Source organism: Ptychodera flava, chromosome 17 (assembly GCF_041260155.1).
Source record: "Ptychodera flava strain L36383 chromosome 17, AS_Pfla_20210202, whole genome shotgun sequence".
NCBI classification, from domain to species: Eukaryota; Metazoa; Hemichordata; class Enteropneusta; family Ptychoderidae; genus Ptychodera; species Ptychodera flava.
Window position 1 is genome coordinate 18,740,049 of NC_091944.1, and position 20,319 is coordinate 18,760,367.

The 20,319-nt window shown below is 38.4% G+C and overlaps 2 protein-coding genes and 1 long non-coding RNA gene across 4 annotated transcripts; 1 reads left to right on the plus strand and 2 right to left on the minus strand.

Annotated features, from left to right (window-relative positions):
• The first annotated feature begins 138 nt into the window (after positions 1-138).
• On the plus strand, positions 139-15,182 carry LOC139115687 (uncharacterized). The gene is made up of 3 exons (XR_011548158.1): positions 139-243; positions 12,068-12,175; positions 15,050-15,182. It is a non-coding gene; the product is annotated as an uncharacterized lncRNA (long non-coding RNA).
• LOC139115683 (three-prime repair exonuclease 1-like) lies at positions 650-3,897 on the minus strand. The gene is made up of 3 exons (XM_070677989.1): positions 3,267-3,897; positions 2,204-2,321; positions 650-2,013 (listed from the first exon to the last, which is right to left on the minus strand). Exons 2-3 carry the CDS (start codon positions 2,240-2,242, stop codon positions 1,312-1,314), a joined length of 741 nt encoding a protein of 246 aa, XP_070534090.1. The 5' UTR covers positions 2,243-2,321; positions 3,267-3,897; the 3' UTR covers positions 650-1,311.
• On the minus strand, positions 3,897-7,573 carry LOC139115684 (three-prime repair exonuclease 1-like). 2 transcript variants are annotated; one of them, XM_070677992.1, is made up of 3 exons: positions 6,990-7,573; positions 5,814-5,905; positions 3,897-5,287 (listed from the first exon to the last, which is right to left on the minus strand). In XM_070677992.1, exons 2-3 carry the CDS (start codon positions 5,844-5,846, stop codon positions 4,586-4,588), a joined length of 735 nt encoding a protein of 244 aa, XP_070534093.1. In that variant the 5' UTR covers positions 5,847-5,905; positions 6,990-7,573; the 3' UTR covers positions 3,897-4,585. The 2 variants fall into 2 exon arrangements, with proteins under 2 accessions (XP_070534093.1, XP_070534092.1); XM_070677991.1 differs by having other exon boundaries at positions 6,999-7,121.
• Positions 15,183-20,319: the final 5,137 nt, after the last annotated feature.

Below are 20,319 nucleotides of genomic sequence, written 5' to 3' on the forward strand. Positions count from 1 at the left end.
AACAATTGAGTCCCTGTAAACATTGTGTTACATCAAAGTGTTACGACGCTTGTGGAATCTAATCTCGGCCAATTTCCACGAAACCGACCAATCTATAACATATAATCTGCCATGGTGCACCACGCGTTCCAGGTAAAAGGTACCATCGCGCATGCTCTCGCCTCTTTAGCATTGTTCGGTATTGCGGCGACCCGGTTGAGAATGGAAGACGGTTGCTTGGGGAGCCGAATGAAGGCACGTAAGGTAAGAATATTTCTGGACGTGATCGAGAAAGGGATTGACTGTTACATAGTAGTAGCTACCTCCATGGACGATATTGTTATTTTGAATAATTATATAAATACGTACCCCGGTTTCTAGAGACCAAAGACGCTGTCCTGATTAAATTGATTCCAAAGGCTATCAGCACGCAATTTGACTATGAAATTCTCAAAAACAAATTTCCGAACACTGAATATGCGTCCACTGCCGAACCTTGCCACTGTTACCCACACCGGTCAGTCAAATTGGTGTCAGAATATCCATTATCGGCTAGTGCTCTGGGTTATAGCTGGAACAAATCATTGATTTTGAAAGAAACTTCATTAGAACGCCGTGAGCCGAGCGTTTTATTCAGACATTTCAAAGATTGAATTACATGGAGTCAGTAAACTTTTAAAACTGTTATGCTTTTTATTCCGAAATGATGGCGTCATTTTTATAACATCCTAACAGTTTCAGTCCATGAGACGAGAAAGCCCGTTACCAACATGAATTATTGTAAATCTCATATTTACTGGCTTGCTTTACAGTTTGGTGTCATTTTCTGTGCTTAAGGTAGTACGCGTCTCGAAAGTGAAAGACTTAAACTTTTGCTCAAACTTGCTTCAAGGAATATTTAAACTATACTCTTACAACATCAAGAATACAAATTCAGGGTTCGGCGTGCAGAGTTTGGTACTAGAGAAACAAATTACCTAACATTTACCGATATTTGAAATTCAAAATGGCCGCCATTTAACTCCATGGGGAAAAAAATTTTCGAAAAAAAATAAGACGGTGAAAATTTTCTTACTCTAAGAGTCCCCACAAGTGGTAGATCAGAAAAGAAGTATAATAATTTCTCCTGATGCCAACTTAATAATTCAATAGTTTGACAGTAGGTGTATTATTAGCTTTCAATATTAATACCTAGATAATATGTTCATTCCATTTACTGCTTGTAAGTGCATCGGGGGGGGGGGGGGGCATGCATTCTCCCTAATCTTACAGCGAAATCATTGGTAATTATAGCATATGTTTTTAATGCCAGCTCTGTGCGTAAAACTACTTTTACAATGAGAACTCCATCACATTTTCCTGTGCCCACTCCAGGAAAGAGTCGGCAAATCTACAAGATGACACCAATCGTATCAGGCCCATCACGTCGCCCTCAGCGTCGTGATCGGTCTCGAACTGAAGAAATCGTCTGCACAATTCCGGAAGGGACCTGTTCTGCTTCGGCATGTGTTGTTGAAAGAATTTCAGACTGTCGACGGTGTACACGGCACTCCACTCGCTGTCTACTTTCGCCAGCTCGTTCCAGAGCACGGGAAAGTCGAATCTGTCTCCGGCATGAGCGACGAGGCACACGGGTGGAGCTTGCCTGCGGATGAAATACCTCAACACCCCGTCGACGTCGGTATCCATCGGCCTCTTGTCGTGTTTGCCGAGCATCGGTTTGCTGAGCCCGGTCATTTGCTCAGCGGTCGGCGTGACGTCCCGCTCTGGTGTCAAACACAGCGTCAACTTGTCCAGAATTCTCGGAATACAACCGTTGACGGAATTCCCTTCGAGAGATTTTCGCGAGACGGCGACCATCGAGAGCTCGGTCATGTCAGGCAAAGTGCCGTCGGGGTCAGGCAGGCCGGTTGCTTCGATATCGAAGAATACAAACGTTTTAATGGGCGGAATTTGAATGATGTTTTGGTCGTCAGCGTATTCATATTGTCCATAGTCCACGACCTTTTTGAATTTACCATTTCTTTCAAAATCCTGCAAATTAAACGAAAATAATGCAAGTCTAATCAATAAAAGTATCGCAATATCTATAAAGTACAGCAAAAACTGTTTTGGTTTATTCTATTTCCACCAGGGTGGGGAATTGGTCTGATTGGATGGGTGGATGGGACAAAAACGAAAGTATCAACGCAAATGAGTGTCCTGCCGATGACCAATTACTTACGTCGTGTAGACTGTCTTGACCTTTTCGCTTCAGAGACATGGCTGTTGGATCAATCGCAAACCACCTGCGTGATTTTGATGCGTGAGAGTTCCCAGCTAACCGCGTTTAAACGTTGAATCTAAAACGAAAATGAATTTGCGTATGAGATATTTTAAGAAGGCAGAATGCGCCTCGGAGACAGTTATTTAGACTCACAAACTTCTCCGGTTTTCGTTCGGTTTACCACTTTTGAGGGCTCATTTACGGAGTAAATAAAGTTTCCACAGGCTTAGTTTTGTGACAATCGAGAATTCTATATTCAGCATATAAGCTTTGGAGACAACACAGGGATGGCGACCAAATATCCGTCGCTTAATATTTGGTAATTTGTTTCTCTAGTACCAAAATTTGTACGTTGACCCTATGGGTGACGCTAGATTTTTATTCTTGACTTTGAAAGAGAATGGTTGAAAGTTTGTTTGAGGAAAGTTTGAGCCGAACTGCCCTCTACCTTAGAGTGATCCCCGAAGGCAGAGATCCATAGGAATTAAACAGCTGGAATTATGTGCAGTACAGCATGTCTACAGCAAGTACTGAAAACCGCTCTTTTTGAATAAACGTTCCACAAACTGTGCCGTTTCAAAGAATGACTTCAAAGTGTTTTTATTCGCTTTCAAGTAACGTTAATGGGTCCATGAAATATCGTGACGAAATATGGCGCAGTCTAAATGTCCCCCCAAAATGGATAAATCGATAAAAATAATATTTATGCAACAGATGACCTAGCCAATTCTGAAGAAATTTAGTTTGGCGTGTCGAACATTGCTGTCAATCGTACTCAGTAAATTTTATCAGGTATTTCTGATTTGTGATACAGTCTTTTTTTCTCTCTCATGAGGTTGTAGGAATATTGACCAAAGATTACAGGATAATACATTCTAAGTCCTGAAGGTCTGTGAGCCTTACATTGACGCACATCTGACAAAACCCATCTCGGTGTAACCATGTACATTGAGATATAACCGTTGACCTTAAGACCAATTTTGTTCGGTGGCAACAAAGATCTTTGTGTAACTGTACTTACCGAATAAGCGGACGATTATTTAAGAGTCGCGTCTATCGGGCTCGGACCATCGAACGACTAAAACGAAAATAATGAAAATCTTTAATATTTAGGTATTTCAAGACTACAGTAATTCACTATGAATAAGTATTCGCAGGATTATCGTTCGTAGAAACGGGCCTTTCCGAACACGTAAGTTTAGCTATGTCTGTATCTGTTATACAGAAAACAAAGCGAAAATGATAGAGATACCAATCAAGCGCTTTGTTCTTTGTCACACTGTTGTGTTCATAGGTTGACGATTAGATGTCTTCAGGGTACGCATGCGTCAAGGCCAAGCAAGTTTCTTTAGAAATACACCTGTGACTGCGTGGGTCTGCAAGTCGTCATTTCAGCTAAAGCCTGATAACTTGCGCCATGTTTCGTCTGCACGACATTCAGTGATCTCAATGTCGACGGTGTGATCTCATACGCCCTACCCCGCCCCACCCTAACCCACTTCCATAGCATATGAAAGAAAGAGAGAAAAAAAATCCATACACACGTATATTGTACATGTAGTACAAACTGATGCTGCAGTCGCAATCCCCAATGCCTCGTTCTCACAATCGTTCTTCTTGACAAAAATCATTTACATCATGTAACTCCGTGTTTTGTTTTGTTTTGCTTTGCAAGTTTAATCAATAAAGTTCTTTTCAATGGATTTCATAAAAAACAACTTGGGCTTTTAAGTTGAAGATTTTACTGAAATATATACATTTACAAGCGGCTTGTGAACTAGTCTACGTCAGTTGTTATTTACTGCAATACAGATGATTTCGTAGACCTTTTTGTAGTCACCACAAGATATCGTTGTAGATAATTACTCAAGATGTGACATTTTTTTCTTAGATTTCATAAAGTGTCCATTATGAAAAAGCTGAATTATTCATGATTATAAGGAAAGAGATTTATGGCTACACAGCTTGGATTAACGTATTCGCTAATGATCGGCTTCTAGGAAATGGAAAGTGCATACTCAAATCTGTTTCAGCCCCACGTGACATCAGTACAGCCTGTTGTTGTCTATGAAAGTTTATTGATTACATTGCTCAAGCGTGAAAAAAGTGGTTATGAGTACAGCACTGGAGTTTATTCGGCAGAAGGCCAGAACCGAAAAGCTCGAAAATAAAATAATTTATCAAAGTTAACCAACATATCGGGCAATTGAACAGTTACCACCGAAGAGTTCAAATTTTCATTCATCTGCTTAAAGTGTCAATCAATTTTATCTGTGTCTCATTTCTTGAGTGCGATGCATGATAAATTGGGCTTGCATGACGCCTAATATGATCTGAATGTCAAAATTGTTTTTTCTTTCTCTGCACCCAATCGAGAAACTTCTGCGAGAAAGTTGGCAAGGTCAGCAATCTTAGAAGGCCCACGGCGTCGCTCTCGGCGTCATGGTTTGGTTCGAAGTGCAGATATCGTTGGCAAAGACCTTGGAGGGTCTTCCCTTGTTGTCTTGGCAGGTTGTCCTGAAAGAACATCAAACTGTCTGCTGTGTAGAGCCTATCCCAGGTGCCGCTAACTTTCTCCAGCTCATTTCGTAACAGCGGGAAGTCCATCCGATCTCCGGCGTGAGAGACCAGGCACACGGGAGCCTCCTGTCGACGTAGGAAATACCGCAACGCCCCGTCGACATCCGAATTCATTGGCTTCTTGGCGTGATCCGTCAGCATCGATTTGGTCAGCCCACTCATTCTTTCCGCGTTTGACGACAGGTCCTTGTCTGGTCTCAGACACAGCGTCAGCTTGTCCCTGATGCGAGGAACGTCTCCATTGTTGGTGTTTCCCAGTATTGCTCTGCGCGAGACAGCAACCATGGCCAGCTCAGTGATATCAGGCCAGTTGCCGGCAGAATCTGGCAAGCCGGTCGCTTCAAAGTCGATAAATACGAACGTTTGAATTGATGAAACTGCTCCCGTGCGCTCAAGTTGGAGTGATGGCAATGATAACTCGGCCATCCTCGGTACCTTCCGAGTTTCTTCGGTCTCGCTTTCCTGTGAATGTGAAAGAAACACAAGTCTGGACGGGAGAAAACTTACATAATCTTGCATTTCGAAAACTGGCAAGTAGTTCGAGTAAATCATGAAGTTTTTCTCTCGGCTGCCTGTGTTGACTTAAGTGTTCTATGTCGCAAAGTGTTTAATGATTTGGGGTATAAAAATTAAAAGTATGGAGTAAGCGATCAACCACAAATTATGGTGGAACAAATAGAATATGATCAAACTTAATATAAATTAATTTATAACCAAAATGATTCGTGCTTTCACTTTTCTACCATTACTGTCAGATTTGTGAAATATTTTAGAAGTTTCTACGCACAACGTGTAACTCGACTGAAGAGAAAACTTGCAGTAGCATGGACTAGTTCTTGGAATTGTTTTGTTGGTCAGAGACTCTGCCCGTAAAATGTTAATGAAGAGAAAGTGAAGTTGGCTGTGATTGGCTGGACGCGAAGTGAAGTGAAAAGCGGAGTGGCGAGTGATGTAAACCGAACTCCGTGCAGAGCTTGGTAATACATACGTTATCAGAACCGTCTTTGCGTTTCAGGGACATCGTTGTAGAACAGCCAACGGACGGATGCTGGCGATAAATATCTTCTCAAGAGACTTGATCTGAAATGTGCACAAATCAAAATTGATTTCACTTACATGTACGGTTATGGCACCTTGAAGGGAATATCATGACACGCATGCGTTGCATGTACTTGGCAAAAAAAAATTACCATTGAAACTCGTGAAATGGCCACCAACTACCCGAAACCTGAAAATTCGCCATTGTATAACAGATGTGTGATACCAAGGCACTTTAAATATAATAATTAATAATCTTTACGGCCCTGGTACGGGTTTTGCGGACCAAAGGTTGTACGGTGGACGGCCCTGCGTGCGAGGGCTGGTACGCCATACAACCGAGGTCACCAACTTCAAGCGTAATGGCTGTTTCTCTACCCTTTGATTTGATTTATTAAGCAAATGGACAATGTGAACAAACAATGAACAAAGCACAATTAATTTATGCGTTGATAAGAGTTGATATTTATATCAATGTCACCTACTGCATCGTAGTATGAAAAGCGAACAGTTATAATTTAAAAACCGCCGCGATAAAATCTATAGCCCTGTAGGATCTATTGGCAAAATTTTCACTATATGTTTTTTCCCCTTAATTATGATTTTTGATTCAATTTATACAATGTCACATGGCAAACTATTCCAAAATTTGAAGTCGAACACAAGAAAGGCACAAGCGGATAATGAGACATGCGCAGTGGTTTAGTAGTGAAAGAGAAGGTCGAGGATTCCAATTTGATTCCAAAGAAACTAAAGTGAAAATAAAATACAGAAAAAACTCGAAGTCGACAACCTCACATGATAGGTCGATAAATGAAATAAGACTGTAATTGATCCATTTCCTACATGTAACACTTGCGTTTTGACGTCAGTACAGTATGGAAACTTAAAAAAATTATTTCCTATCGACTAGTTCCATATTGTAAGTAAACAGAATGCCGCATTTTCAAGTATAATGTCATGGGATTTTTTCTTTAGAAGTCAATCATTTTTAACAAAGTTAACGTTCGACATGCTGGTTAACGATTACCACCGTAATCAAATCAACACCAGCTAGCAATAAATACAACAATCGTTAAACAATGTATCCAAAAAAATTGGAACAAAATGATATTTGCATATTTACCCAACTCACCGGTTAACCAGATTTCTCGCTTATGTGACAACCTGCCCAGTTTTTTTTTTATATGGGAACTGTACACAATGAAGTTACCACGTATTCTCTGCGCATGAGTCGAAAGCGGTATTTCCACAGAATCTGAAGTGAAAACACAAAAATGTCATTCATTACAACTGCTCCATTGTAACTAAAAGTAACTATTTACCTTCTATTTATATTATAATCACCATGATTATTGAACCATGCATGCGTAAAAAGTAGATTTTTGAAAACAAAATATTTAACGGAAATGACAGTGTATTTTTTCGATTCTCGCCGGAATCAAACTTCCTCGTCCATAACCACATTCAACCAAATCGGTACTTTATCAAAGGCAGTGCGCGTTCTCTGAACGCTTACATTGAAGGTTCTTTAGTTTATTTCGATTCAAACCAATGAAAATAATATTGATGCTTTCAAGACAAGGTATTATTATTATTACTATTTTTATTACGGATCAGGATGAAATGAATAATCTCAGTTACCATGGTTATGCGTCTTGATTTTTATCAGATCATATAAGTTCACATTCCTGTGAAACTGCTAAGACTACTGTGTAAGCCGACAGGAACAAAAAATTGTCAACAAGCCAATGTTGTTAGTCATTCTTACGAAATATACTTGGCCGGGGCGGCCCTGGGTGACACGGAACAATGCATACCTGCCGGTGTAGTGGAACCGAGGGTCAGCCTGGTCACGTGACCATGACCTACTCTCGTTCCAGCGAAATCAAAGTGAAAGAAGCGAAAAGCCACAATAGGACCGTGGCATTGTTGTTCATGCGCTCTCATCGACGATTTCCAGGTATTTATTGAGTGCCACACACGAATGCAATGTTTGACGCACAATTACAGCGTAACGAATGAATGTATCGAGAAGCAATGTGCGCATTCCTGTAGTTACAAGCTTACTTCTTCCGTGGACTCGCTATAGACTAACTACATGACTATGCATCCTGTCAAGGATAGTTGAATTGTACAGTGAAGACCAACCCTGTATTCTTGGTTTTTTCAAAATATTGCAGTTTCCCGTCCTTGAGTCGATAGAAAATAAATAGGAGGTTACAGGGCATTCCGTGTCTGTTTGATTCTTTATACTCACTTTGGTGCGGTAAATATAGCGGGGTCCAACAGTTGTCCAGGTACACAGGTCCCTTCGACATTGGTCGAATATTTCGGAATTTTATACATAATTTAAAAATATATTTGTGGTCAAGCATGCTCAGAACAGGCGATTTGACCAATAGAAAAGAAAACAGTTAAAATGTATTGTGAATTTTTAAGGTGGATTTGAGCTCATTCGTATACGTTTAAGCCATAAATGTTCGGAGCGATTGTCTCAGGCATTCGTGTTGTATGGTGTCAAATCCATGCCAAAATTACTACTTTCTATTTTACTGTTCTGAATTCAATTTTACAACTCAAGATCCTTTTCTGAATTCAATTTTAAAACTCAACATTTCTCTCGACTTTCTGTACTACTATTGTATATAGAACGTTGAGTTGTAAAATTGAATCCAGAATAGAATGTTGAGTAATAAAATTGAAAATCGAATGTTGAGTTGTAAAATTGAATTCAGAACAGTAAAACAGAAAGTAGTAATTTTGGCATGGATTGGACGCCATACCTGTTGTAATGCTAAGTCCTACAGATAGCCTGACATTTATCATGCTCTGATAATGTACTCAAGGATTTTGTTCCTATGTATTATCGGTGCCCAAGATTGAAAACCTTCCGGCATTGAGATGGAAGGGACAAAGTCACACAGACACAATTTTGTCATTTCTGTATATATTTTATTGTCATGCTGAAAGAGTCACAGTGGTCAGGAAAACATATCCTTGCAAACCAGAGTTGCAGATCCCAGCACGTTGCATGAAACTGTACGGGTAAAACAGGTATGTAAATTCAAAACCGCAATCGTCAAACTCATTGTGGGTTTTGACACGAGACTTGTTCTGTTTGCGTTGTCAATGAACTCCTTCGACTACAAATGTGTGAAAACCGTTCTCTGACAGCGACGTTTGTCATTTAGGCCGCGTTCAAAAAAAATGGTGGGGGGGGGCCTGGAGGAATCGCGATTGAAATCTTATTTTTTTTTCAGACCCCCCTCAATACCCTCAAAAATTTTCAAGTCCCCCCCAAATTACCATATAGCCGCATATTTATTAGGAATGCACGCAGAGTAAAAAAAAACATGTAATGTGTCGTTCTGCACGCAAATGTTCAACACTACCTCTTATCAGCAGGTTGTAGAGCCATATACCTAGGGCAAGTTCTTAAATTGATTCATTTTTAAATGCATCAGTGAACTTTTCGGATTTCTCAGTCTAAGCCGATTTGAGTTTATCCAACTCTGGCCAGTTCAATGGCACCAGCTGAAAAGCACACAAAATGACAATCATGAGAGAGTATGAAAATTGTGTATTCCTAGCTACGTTTAACCAAATTGTGAAAAAATGAGCACAGTGACCTACCGAATTTTTTTTTTCAAAAGTACAAGACAAATACAACTTTAATAGATGCCACTTATAAAATTTTTTACAAAATTGACAATACTGGAAGGTTAAAATATTCCAGGAAATTAATGTTTTAATCTCAGAAATTTTGGGTGTAATAATGGCAAATTTGATAACAAATAAAACATTCCATTTAATCACACATTTTTCCATTTAAATTACAGTCTTTACTGTTCAAAGTTTTACTTTTGTGTTATTGGTACAATGAGATGTGAAAATTTCATTCACTGCATGAACTTGAAATGAATGGTTTTATATATTGATTTAAAGTGATTTTAGAAAAACTGGCTTTTCATCGTACTTTGTATAAGATCAAGTATGGTGACCCCATCTTTTTTTTCTAATATTTGATTGTTCTCATATGCCAGAATTCAAAAATTCATGGTAACTGTTAGTCCCCTAGTCTTCCATGTGTTGCTCTCTAGCTGGATCTTGTGTACAAGTATAAGATGTATGTTTCACTGTCAATTGAGTGTCCTATGACCGAAACTCTTCTTAAACTACATCAGAGTCAGAGCTACATGTATCACTGTCACTGCCAGTATGTAGTAGCAGGGCAGTAGTTGTATTAACTTTTCATTTTGACAATATTTTTGTTCAGTTTATACAATTGTGTTCTTGTTCTACTCCCTACAGAATGTTGTGCTATCCAGTATTCATCATGCCAACACAGCCTACGTGTACCGTGCATTTGCATCATTCAATTATCACCAATATTTAGACAAACGGGCTTTGTTGACAAACTGAATATTGTGTTTTTCAGCAGTATGCTGTAGAAAGACACCAAGAAACTACGATACATTGCATAGAAATATTGAACAAATTATCAACAGTTGTAGCTCCTACCCCATTACAAGGCCAACTTGTTCTATGAAAATTTAATGGCATTCATACATTTTTAGACTTTTTCGAGATTAATAGAATTCATACATTTTTAGACTTTTTCGAGATTAAAGACATAAAATATGACAAAACAGTTCTAGATTTTGTTTAATTATTACTAACATTAGAACCATTGGACGACATCAAAATGTTGGGATTCAAAATATTTTCAGGTCCCCCCCCCCCTATAGGCAGAGCAAAACTTTCAAGTCCCCCCCCCCTCGACTACCCCAAAAATTTTCGAATCCAGATATTTGCATTGTCGGTCGTCAGAGATTTGTAACAGGCTCTGCAGGCTACGATATAAATAATATAGCGACGAGATATCAACTTTTTTAATACTTCATTTGTTAAAAATTACAGAAAAAAGTAAATGCGATCATCCTCAATCATATAAAATCCTGATGTAAATTTTACCTCAATCTTCTTAATCGCTCGTTTTTAGAACAAAACAAATCGTTATGGCAACGTCCAGAATCGATGTACTTCACATTGTTACTCGTGATCCATAAACCTTCTATTTCAACATGGCGTTTCAAACCGGAAGTGTTCCTGTTGAAAGCGAATGGGTGACGTCACACTGACGTCAGATCTAGAGTACATGCGAATGGTTCTGTATTGACCGCAGAGAACGACACCGTGGCACACGACGTGTGCGCAGCTATGTGACCCTCAAGATGATTTTAAATAGGGTCAAAGTTCGGGGTCACAAATGTTGGTGACAATAAGCAAGGAGCTGATGAAGTGAAGCAAGCGTACTACACTCGATGACAACCTGAAAAGGCAACCCTACACTTTAGACTGCTTTCGTCTTGTCATAGATCAAGTTTTCCTTCTTTGTCAAAAGTTCAATAGTTCCGATCACAACTTATCCTTTATATTAAAACCCTCCATGTGAGTATTTGTCTACATTGAATCATAAATTGAGTAAAGTACCCCACACAATAATTACGGACAACTGAAGATGAGTTCATTCTTTTGTAAATATAAAAACGTATTGATATCGATACGATAAATATTCAATTTTAAAGCAAGAAGTTGTACAACTGACCAACGATGAAATACTGTACAAAAAATTAAATGATTCTGGATATCAGGAGAAAAATCAAATTTTTAAACAGTCGCTCATCTACATTGGGTTTTCATTTAGTCATTTATCGTTATGGTTCCATTCAGAAAGACACTAAATGTAAAATAATGTTTTTACTGTATATTTACATTAATCAGTGGCCGATGTACCCCCAGTATTTTTCCCCTTTATCTCTTTAAATCTTGACCCTTGTGACAGGCAAAAAGTCAATGAGCATAACCCATCAAAATAAATGAGTGGATGTTTTCAGTATAATTGATTTGAATATATGTGAAAAACAGACTACTGTAAATGATAACAATGCTAATATGAATTTAAATTACAAAAACTATTGGTATCCTCTTGTAGAAATTCCACTGACATTGAATATTTAAGTATGGATAATTTTTGTCTCTAATTATTCTCAACATAACTAAACTGTATTTTACTTCTAAAATACTGTCTTGTGTACATTCAAGGGTGGAATTCGTTTAAAAGTAGTACCCTTTCTTATTACAGGGGCGTCCCAAAGCTTTGCATTTCTCACACAAGTGTTGTGGATGTTCTTTGTTCAGGTCTGATTTATCAAGTCCATCCGGTTTCTCAAGAGGGCGCTACGAAAAAAAAGAGGAAGACATCACAGATGTGGCAAATATGCTATGTGCAAACTGGTTACATAAAAGGTAAATAAAAATACGTGATTACCAACAAATTTTTATAACATTTGGTTAATTTCAAACAGTCATTTATGATAAATATAATGTACTGACTATTTCTTAATTAAGTGTGAAAATGGCCAACAATTAATGGTATTGAACGCTATTTTAAGCCAAGCTTTCCTCCGGACTTGAGGATTAAAAATTTTGAGAGAGCGACTTTAACGGCTTATATCGCGCGTCCACGTGTATCAGTATGCACATGCCAGCTGGTTGCTTTTTCCATATTAAAATCTGCCAATGTAACAATGATGCGACCACTACTTCCTTCACTAAGCCCGACCCTCGGCTGTTTTTACTGCACGACAATTTTGTGTGTTCTGGTAGAGTCAGATACAAACGCCACAGCAATCAATCATTTTTGACTAGCCATATGCACAGACCGTAGGCATTGATGGCGCAGATGCAATGATACATGATACAAATACAAATAAAATATAAATACGCATCCTTCCTAAGGCATTTTACATGTAAATGAATACCTGTTTATGAGGATAGACTTTGACACGGCATTGGGTGCATTCCTGTCCCATGTCAGCCCAACTGTTCCCGCTCATCCACGTTCGTTGACACTCGGAACATCGAAACTCTCCGAAACACCGTCTCTTTCCTTGGTACGGAGTCAGTCCTTTGCCTTGCCGTTTCTGTAATTTCGACAGGTAACAAGACCAATATTTTTATCACACAAATTTTGACCAGTTTGACGACATTGAATGTAAACTCTATTCCAGTATAATCTTGAAAAGTAGTTCCACTTTTAACCTTCGCCACCGAACTTTGGTAACTATCTATTGTTTTCAGTTGCATTGGTGGACCTGTGTACCAGAAAATGGGGGCGACGATGTAAAAGCAACAATAAAGTTTTGTTCTAAATATCATAAGAGTAATTTTGTGTTACGCGGGTCCTAAAATAGGCCCAGTTTGTAACCAAATAATGATTGATCAGGACGCCACGTATGTTTGTTATTTTCTTCTCAGCCTTGAGAAAAAAGCTGCCATTGCACCCATCTGACCCTTGCGTCATGCATACTTCCCCTTTTTACAAACGACTTACATCGGACATGTCTGTCAGTCAACCTGTAGAATTATCGTCGTTAGATTTCCGCTGGACCGCTCTGAGACACTTGGAATGCCAATCTGAAATTAAAAAATAGAATGTAATAGTTTATTTGTCCGGTTTTCACAGGGCGGGTCACTCCCTGTCACAGGGAGTTTATGAATGCATCAAATTTCATTTCTTTAAAAAATGAATGATAAATATTTGATATACAAGCCAGCAATTGATTGATTTATTTACCCACCAACAGTGCACATCACTCACAGATAATAAAATCAAGAAAATGCAAATAAAACAAAGAGAATTGCATGTAATAATAGGCAATCATAGAATACCATGAGTCATTGAAATTGCATGCTGCGAGAGTTAGATGATCATGCTTCATGAAAGTTGACCCAATTTCATGACGTGCAACAGGGCAAGCTTGCCGGCAGAATATCGCAAGAATTCCATGCGTTGTATTTTGATTTTGGTTTGTATAGTTCTTGTTTGGTGATATGAACTTTGCCTCTCATATGATAATTAAATATAACATAGAAAAACAGATCAAACGAATTTTCTCAGAAACGTATTCTTGTCGTCGCCATGTTTAACGGGAAACTAAACCGAAAGGACATTGGCGGGTCACTTTAGGGAGGGTTGCGACATCTGTAGCCGTTGGCGTGGAAGTTCCCGTATATAAAGTGGGCATGCAACGCCAGTATAAAATTTTACACTTGTATATGGATCATTATCTCTTGCACTTGGGAATAATTTTGAAAATGAAAGAAAACGGTCACTCGTACGCTGGTTGATTTCGCGGAATTCAACTTAGCTCGGTTATTGAACCACTCTTTTTTAAGTGTGGGAATTGGGCCGAGCGGTTTTGACTGTGATGTCTTCGCTATAGGTCACTGGTTGCCGTACGTTGTGAGTTCGAATCCGATCGAAAATCTACTGAATTGTCACGCGGTGAGACTGTTGTGATTTATTCATCACAATTTACACGAAATACGTCAACACATCAGTACATTGTACATACCAGTACGGTCTTTGTGTCTTTAAAATTGAAATTGCAATACCCAATGCAAGTTGCGTAAACATAAGTTCCGCTGAACGCATGGATACACTCATAAACACTCGACGAATTCACGAACCCGTACGTACAAGTTGTCAGTTACTGATAGGTGTATAGCTTGTGTCTCAATAGGCATGACAAAATTTCCATCTAACACTCAGTGCGAATTATTTGAAATAAGTATCTATCGAATTTACTTTGAGCACTTTTTCATCTATTCAGCGTCTTCTAAAATATATGGATAAGCCGCTACTCGAGCGATGGCTCGAATCGGACGAATACCAAGTCTGCATCTGATAGCGTTCGTTTTGTTATTATGAAAAGAGACAGGTTGGTGTTGTCACGAAACGTGCCTTTTAATAGCGAATCACAGCAACCGTAGGCGAACGTATCCGCAATTTAACAAATCATAGAAAGCTAGGCATCGTATCACTGTTCCTGATTGGTGAGCTAACTACGCAGCCTTTGCTTCAAGTTGAGTCAGGGGTTGTACATGGTCTCGATGCTCGATGTAGTACAAATTATAGAGTTGAACTTAGTATTGTTAATTATCCGATATATTTTCTCCTCACAGAGCCATAAAGTTGACTTTCGTCCATTTTTGTGACCTTCAGCTCAATGTTTTGTTTTAGTTTTGTCTGAAAAGACTGTAAGACTGACATGACATGCTGTGTGCGAGAATTTTAAATGGTGTCAAAACGCCTTACTTAATTTTTTTGTCTTTCAGAGTGCACCTATATAATTCGTTTAAAAGCAATCAAATCATGATAATTACGAAATATCCCGAACAACAACAAGAGCAGGAGAAGATCCTTGACGTAAAAAAAGTCACGATGCGTCATTTGACAGGGACTTGAGGCACATTATGACGTTAAACAGACCCACCTGACAAGGATCACTTGGTAAAATCGCAGGTAATTCAGCAATTTGCCGATCAGGTTCGAACTCATAACCTAGGCTAGCTATTCGCCTAGCGAAGACATCAGCGATTAACACTCCTCGGCCAAATCCCAATCTTTACAAATGGTGGTTTAATAACAAGCAGTTTAATGTAAGCGAGATATAGAAGACCATAATGTCGGGAAATGTGGACCAGCAGCCGTTATTGCCAAACAATTTTGAAAAATATTACATACCTGTGATTTTTACCTTGTACCGCAGTCCTAGGGATGGCGTTCGATTCTGAAGGACCAAAACTGCCGAGTAGGACAGAGCCCTTGTTGTTGGCAGAGAAGAGCAATGAGATGTGGGGTTAAAGTTCGCAAAACAGGGCAGAAATGACGCACTGTTGACGCAACGATCATGTGATACTTCGTCGGTGGGGCCCCGACCACAGTACTTCCAGTTAATTTAAAGCGAAAATGAAATACGCTTGTCCAGTGTCTTAGGGCGCCCTCTATCGTATTTTCTCAAATATATCTAAGAGCACTGCTTCCATCCTTCGATGATTGACATCAGAAAATTTTTGGACTTGATCAGGGAGAATTGTCGATTTTGAATTGTTTAAATTTTCAACCCCTCGGCTACTGCAGCCAATGTAATCCAATATACCTCGCCCGTTATTATAGTATTGGTAAGGTTATCGATGGTTAGTATGTATTTAGAATCAGGAAGCACCGTCTCGTTGATTTGATCATAAACACATGCTACAAAAGAGACAATAGTTATATTATTTGATGATATTTCCATTATTTTTGCTTTAGAAGACACAACTTTCAATATCGCATTATGAACTACACAGTAATGGCCTTGGTAACGCCAAGCATTGTCTGGTTGTCGACTGAATCGTCATATGGAATAAAGCCAACAATATTGGACATTCCCGTACATATAGGTTGTATTCACAAACTGAATATAAGGAATTTCGACAAGATTTTTAGAGGAAATTATGAGAAACTGCTTTCATAGAGTCACAATAAAACATAATGCAAACGTTTATCAAAAGTTACAGCTGATGGAGATTTGATTAAAAATAGAGATTCAATTTCTTCTGTATACAAAATACAGCAAATAAAAACACACCGTGTTGTGAAAACTGGTATTTGCTCTCAATTGTACTATATAATATCTTTTTGTACGACACAGCAAAACATGCTTTGACTATGTGATGGCTTCAGGTTATGGAAGACCCCATGGTGCATGAAAGTCTAAGACATTCAACACCAACTTTCATTAAAATTTGAGCATCACTATTGAACAAGGACCGGGTGCGTGATACATCCACTTTAAGAGGGAATAGAAATAAAGACTGTATATACAATGTATCTGTGATACGTATAGCGTTTTCATTTTATTCATATGATTTCCTGAAAAGAATTCAATTGCAGAAAATTCCAGTGTATGATTAATGAAGCCATGATCCCTAAATTATATATATATATATATATATATATATATATATATATATATATATATATATATATATATGTATGTATGTATGTGTGTGTATATATGTATATATATGTGTGTGTTATGTGTGTGTGTATATATATGTGAGTGTATATATATATATATATATATATATATATATATAAGGTATCAAAAAGAATAAATATCACCAATGTAACAGTACAATGGAAGTTATGTAATTTTGAAATAACATCTTTGAAGTAAGGATCACAAATGAAAGAAAACCTGCAAATATAAAATTTCCTTTCTAGGTATCGTAGACATCACAAGTAAGTCAATGACAGCGTAAATTAAAAGGTGTCGGGACAAAAAAACTACACAGAGAGATAAAAATTTACAAGCAGCGTGTGTAGGATGAATACTGGTGGGGGACTCACGGTCCTGACGACAGTTCTGAACACAGAACATTTGAAAATTGAAGGACTAATCTAGTGCTATCCGAGAGATTGATGATTCCGGATGTCGTTTCTCTTACATCCTCATCAGTTTCCATCACGTAAATGTTTAAGTCACAAAACGGTTATTTTTGGTGATTTACTCTTGACACAAACGAAAGACAAGATCACAGGATTATTATACTTGCAAATGATTACAACAATCAGGTGGGAGAATTCGATAAATTCAACACGGTTGTTCAGCAAATACATTGTAATCAAGCAGGAAGCTAAAAGGATAGATATCTTCTGCAAGTTTAATTCCGGTACTGAGTATCATCTGGTACTATTGTCTCACAAAGAAAAATGTGACAAAGTGAAACGTAACATCGTAGTTCGTGATCTTCTTTCACTGTTTTATTGACAAAATTAACCGTAATCAGTGTCTTCTATCATGTATTAAACTGTCTTCAGTTCACGTTGAAAGATTTCTATCAATTATTTTACCAAATATATAAAGATTGATCCTTCACCAGAACTGAAAACCATGTTTAGATCCTTTGAAATTCTCCAACAGTTCTTGCTGTGAGGGAGGCCGACTAATTTAGTAGGTTTGATTGCATGAGTAGCCCAGAGCTTTACATTTCTCACACAGTTCCTGAGGATGAGACTTGTTCTTGTCGGATTTGTCAAGGCCATCAGGTTTCTCTAAAGGCCGCTGAGAGAGAGAGAGAGAGAGAGAGAGAGAGAGAGAGAGAGAGAGAGAGAGAGAGAGAACTATACATAACTTATACTGAACATATAGGCACCGGGTAAATGTAACCGTTACGGTCATTCAGGCCGCATGTCATTACAGTCGATACTTTTCCTGTTTTTTTGTCGCTGGCACTTTTGATACGCAACATTTTGAAACAACTAAGACAGAAAAGACGAAGGAGAAAAGAAACACATGGCGCTATTGTTGTTTTGCTTGAAATCTGAAACTTTATTGTACGACCTTGAAATTCCATCATTGACTCAGTTACTTATTCTTCAGATACCACGTCATTCACTTGAATGTAAAACTTGTACTGAAAAGCATAGATTAATGATTTTAAAATTACCTGTTACTTAATTTGAATTGCAATGTTATTCCTAGTCGCAGTTTCGAACAAACTGAATCATAAAGAAAGGAATACCTGTTTGTGTGGGTAGACCTTTACGCGGCATTGATTGCATTCCTGACCCATGTCGGCCCAGCTGTTGGCACTCATCCATAAACGGTTGCATTCTGAGCAGCGGTACTCTCCAAAACACCGACCTTTTCCTTGGAACGGTGTCAAACCTTTGCCTTGTCGATCCTGCAATAACATTCAGGGAGCACGTACCTCAGCCACGGCTCATCGTCTTGTCAACTAATGGGGACTTATTTTGAATTCGAACTTGCGGAGAAAATTGGGTTGTAAACTTCTTGCTTTTGTGAAAGGTTGGAAATCTGTCCGTAATACTGCAACCCATATTGTGAATTATCTGAAGGGACTCTTCAAAGGTGTGAAATGCAACAATTGTAAACGCACTCCTACAAAATAACTGGATAAAATCGACTCAATATTCGCGAGGTCAAACTGGACTTTCTTCGAAAGGAATAAATAGTTTTCCAAGTAATGTGTCAAAGCAAAGACAAATCTTTCACAGTGTGAAACACCCATCTATGAAGTCACCTTTTAATTCATTATATGATCACGTGTATTTAAAAAGACTTAATGAATATGACCCATTCACGCCTGCCCCTGGACACCATTTTCATGTTGTGACAGTTTGTTATGTACTATTTAATCTGTGCTACTTACATGAGACATTGTCGATCACTCGTCAAATGATGAAGACCGGAAAACTGTTCTGAATCAATATAATGCATGGTATTTGTCATTCCCTGAAATGATGAATGTGATAATTTTCAAACAGCACATTGGTAAAGATCAATTATTACACAAATAGTTTATAATCACGTCAAACGCGACCATAAAATCAAATCGTTGTCAACCTCGTAGACTGATCCCGTTTGTGGTGTTTCATCGGTCTAAGGAGTGGAAATTTGAACGGAAAGCCGTTTTGTCTACGAATAGCATATTTTCTACGGCAGTGGGTAGACAGGAGAGCTGACAATAACACTTGGTAACGTCGATCTACCTACCTTGTCGCACCAGGCGTTTGTCTAAATATACCAGGGCGCTTCTGGGTGGCTTGTGTCCAGAATTTGCTGTTGTGAGTCCTTAAATAGATTTTTTTATTTGATTACAGTGCACAATCTATGAACTTTGAAATTAGTTGGATATTTTTAGTACTAAGCTTCACTTCGGAGTTTCCGATCAGCGCGCTTGTCATGTTCCTATATTGTCAAAGTGAAAATGAAATAATTGTGGATGACGTTTGTTCAGAATTTGACCACCGCATGTATAAGGGCGACACTCTCACAGACCTATGCAAATTAAAATTATCAAATTAATTATCCAATTAGGCCTAATCGAAGTGAGACATGGTATAAATATATCGCTCTTTCAACTCGGTTCATGGAAGTGGTGACACAAAGAAAATTTGGAAATACGCCTATAGATTTCTATATATTTTCATGTACAGACAGACGGTGACACTTGACAAGATTGTGAAAAAACAAGGTCAAGAGCAAGTCCATAGTTAAATCGCCGTGGAAATATCTGACTTTCTGAGAATATAGAATGTTTATAAATTCTATTATGCGAAATTTGAATTCATTTTTCTTTGCGCATGGTCAATTTATAGTTTGACTCAATTTCGTTGAAATTCTAGGCCGGCCTGTATGTAGGCCTATAGTACTCAAGTATTTTGTTGATTTCAACATCATGATATTGTGAATTTATGGGTCTTATTTTATATGTGACATAATACCTGACCTGGTGACCTTATCGCCGGTACGTGTTTAGATAACTATGTACTCTGTAAAGTACCGGTTGGTGAACGCCCATTTCACGCTTAACAGGGACATTTATGCACTACGTATAGCACTGAAAAATGACGTCGACTTTATCCTTGCGCGTTATGGCGCGTAATATTAACAAGCCATGGCAAAGGAGAGACGAGCTGCGAGTTTTGTTTCGGACTGAAAAACGTTGATCTACGTTTGCCGCTCTCTAAAAAGTTCTTAGTATTTGCAACAATTCTCACTGTGGACTGAAAAATACAAAAAAACCTAATCGCT

Bases quoted from the DNA above. Each gene is read 5' to 3' on its own strand.
- LOC139115684 (XM_070677992.1), bottom strand. From the start codon at position 5,846: ATGTCCCTGAAACGCAAAGACGGTTCTGATAAC. The intron at 5,288-5,813 runs GTATGTATTACC...TCACATTCACAG, and splicing joins GCAAAGACGGTTCTGATAAC to GAAAGCGAGACCGAAGAAAC.
- LOC139115683 (XM_070677989.1), bottom strand. From the start codon at position 2,242: ATGTCTCTGAAGCGAAAAGGTCAAGACAGTCTACACGAC. The intron at 2,014-2,203 runs GTAAGTAATTGG...TTTAATTTGCAG, and splicing joins GTCAAGACAGTCTACACGAC to GATTTTGAAAGAAATGGTAA.